Genomic DNA, 2,632 nt, shown 5'->3' with positions numbered 1-2,632 from the left:
CGTTCAATAACATCTGCGTATCTTGATCTCTTTCTTGCGACATCGCCGAGTTTTCCTCTCTCTTGAAATTTTTTTGCATTATCAGTACCCAACGGCAATAAAACAGCGAGTTAATAGGCGTAGCAAATGATGTGATCTGATTTGCAGATATTTTCAAGTTGTGCAGAGAAATTGTACTAACAAATAACTGTAAATAAAGTAACACACCTGAAATAATTCAATTTTTTTTTGTAGTTTGAAATATTACATGTCTCTTCTTTATTTCTAGATTGAGTAAAATTCGTTTTGTTCGTTTTTTTTGCACTTTGTCACTCGTGGAAAGAGGGAAAGTATGCATAGTATTATTTTAAATATACTATGTGAATACTGTAAAATTAAAATAAAAGAGAGAAGAGTTTGACACACAAAGTGAACGATTTTTACTTTATTGTTACGTAAGCATTTTCATCGTAATTACTTGATCGTAATTGCTTGTTATTAGACAATTGTAGTATATAATAAAAAAATTATTATTTTTATTAATATATATATATATATTTTATATATATATATATATATATATACATATATATATAATGCTTTTCTAATTTTGAAAAATGTAACTTTTATGGTTACAAGAGTTCAAATAAATTCCATGATCATCATGATCGCTTTAAATTCCAATGGTTCGGCACCCATGGTTCGTCTGAGGAGGAAGATTATAAGAAGCACGCAGACTAGTGAAGTGGGGTAGACAACCATAGGCAACGAATGAAGACGAAACGTACTGTAACACGACACACAGACAGAATGGCAGTGGAATGGAGAAGTGGATTTTTCTGAAGATGAAGAGGAAAGAGGAGAGAGGAGAGAGAAGAGAGAAGAGAGAAAGAAAAAAAGGGGAGAAGCCGGTGTAGGCAGCCGGTAAAGGCACGTTTTTAGTAAAGCATTATAAAACGCCGGCGATTCTTGTTTGCTTCGAGTTCTGCTCGATCGTTCGCTGTAATACACCAAGTTTCATTGACCTCCCGTTGCGCTTCTTTTTATTACGCGAGTTTTATTGTACAATATTACCGGCGTAATTCGACCAAGTGGCGAAAACGAAATTTCTCGCAGTACACAGACCAATTACACGCGCATCGTTCCGCGTTGAGAGCGTTGAGCCAATTGCGTGAACAAATAATCGGGGCCAATTAAGTGTGCGGGCGCAATGACTTCCGCGTACGAAACGACAGAACGCGAGGAGCAGAAGGCAACAAGTCTGCACGATACTGCGAGAGTATTTTTCAATCCGGATGCTACCTCTGATGTGGAGAAGACGTCGTCGTCGTCGTCGTCGTCGTCGTCGTCTCGAGCTAGTTTCGCAACAGGTGACTCGTCTTTCGAAGAATCCACGCTTTTTTCTTCCGTAGAAGTCAGCGTTCTGTCTGCAAGTGAATCATTCGACGGGGATCTGGGAATATTTGAGAAAGAAAAAGAAAATAAGGACGAAGGAAGCGTCAGCATTTCTGTAAATTTGGTAAATAATATTTCACAAATGAATAGATTTGAAAACGGGGAATTGTCCTTTGAAGATAATGAGAGGCATAAGGAAAAGAAATCGGTTTTATTGACGGATTATATCGCATCGGAAAACGCATCCACGTGCAGTGTAAGAAGGGAGCAGGACAAGGACCAGAAAAATCGAAGCATACTGAAGATCCATATGCAGGAACAACGTGACAGTAGTGTTCACCCTGAGGAGAAATTCCGAGATTCCGCGATGGAAGACGCTGTGCGAGTTTGTTACGAGAATATGGTGGAAATTTGCCTGAACACGGATGAGAAACAAGATGAATTTGAAAGGGAAATTATCAGCCAACAGGACAGTGACTCATTTTATGATGCAGTACGATCGGGAAACGCCAAGCGCGTCTCGATGTTGATCGCCAACGGTTGCGTGCAAAACCTGGACGAACCGGATTGGAATGTGTCGGGCGATCCACCCTTATTGATGGCAGCAACGAACCATTGCTTTCCTGTGCTGAGGTAGATCTTCTAGAATCGTAGAACGCAATCGTTTAGATATAAGATCGCATTGCTTTACCTTCTCCTTCCTTTAAAAAGCAAATTATATCAACTTAGAGCTTTCTGACAATCAGTCATCCAAGAGTTATCGTAACATTGAAAATATTTCATTTCTTAAATAGTAAATTCATCTTTAAAGCATTATGTTATTCGTTATATATTAGAAATTTATATCGAAAACATATAAGATTTTTGACTACGATTATTCATACTTATTACTTTAAATTTATCGATTATTATTATTATTATTAGGCGTTAGGAACTCGAAAGCTCATTGCCGCAAATACCAAATCCCGCCATTGTTCCCGTCCCTGAGCAAGATCCCTCCATTTGTGACCCTCGTACCCCTAAATTTATCGATTATTAATAGAAAATATTTTCGTAGTGTTAAATAAAATATTATAGTTTAAGCGCAACATTAAACAATCTCTGCATACGAAAATTCTCTTTGATAAATTGATGTAAAAGTTAAAAATAACTTATGTATGTAGCATAGCTATTTTTATTTTTGTGACACGCATCGTATTCATATTGTAATGTGTGTGTATATATATATATATATACACATTACAATATAAATAAATAT

The 2,632-nt window shown here is 36.9% G+C and overlaps 1 protein-coding gene across 1 annotated transcript in view; it reads left to right on the top strand.

Moving 5' to 3' along the window:
- Nucleotides 1–842: 842 nt before the first annotated feature.
- The window catches only part of LOC108748470 (ankyrin-1-like), a 3,790-nt gene continuing 2,000 nt past the window's right edge, over nt 843–2,632 (top strand). Inside the window, exon 1 of the mRNA XM_018486659.1 lies at nt 843–2,007. Coding sequence (XP_018342161.1) covers nt 1,190–2,007 — 818 coding nt within the window. The 5' untranslated portion in view covers nt 843–1,189. The remainder of the gene's footprint in view (nt 2,008–2,632) is intronic.

Source organism: Trachymyrmex septentrionalis, unplaced genomic scaffold, assembly GCF_001594115.1.
Source record: "Trachymyrmex septentrionalis isolate Tsep2-gDNA-1 unplaced genomic scaffold, Tsep1.0 scaffold220, whole genome shotgun sequence".
Taxonomy (NCBI): domain Eukaryota; kingdom Metazoa; phylum Arthropoda; class Insecta; order Hymenoptera; family Formicidae; genus Trachymyrmex; species Trachymyrmex septentrionalis.
This window is presented reverse-complemented; position numbering and strand designations above follow the sequence as displayed.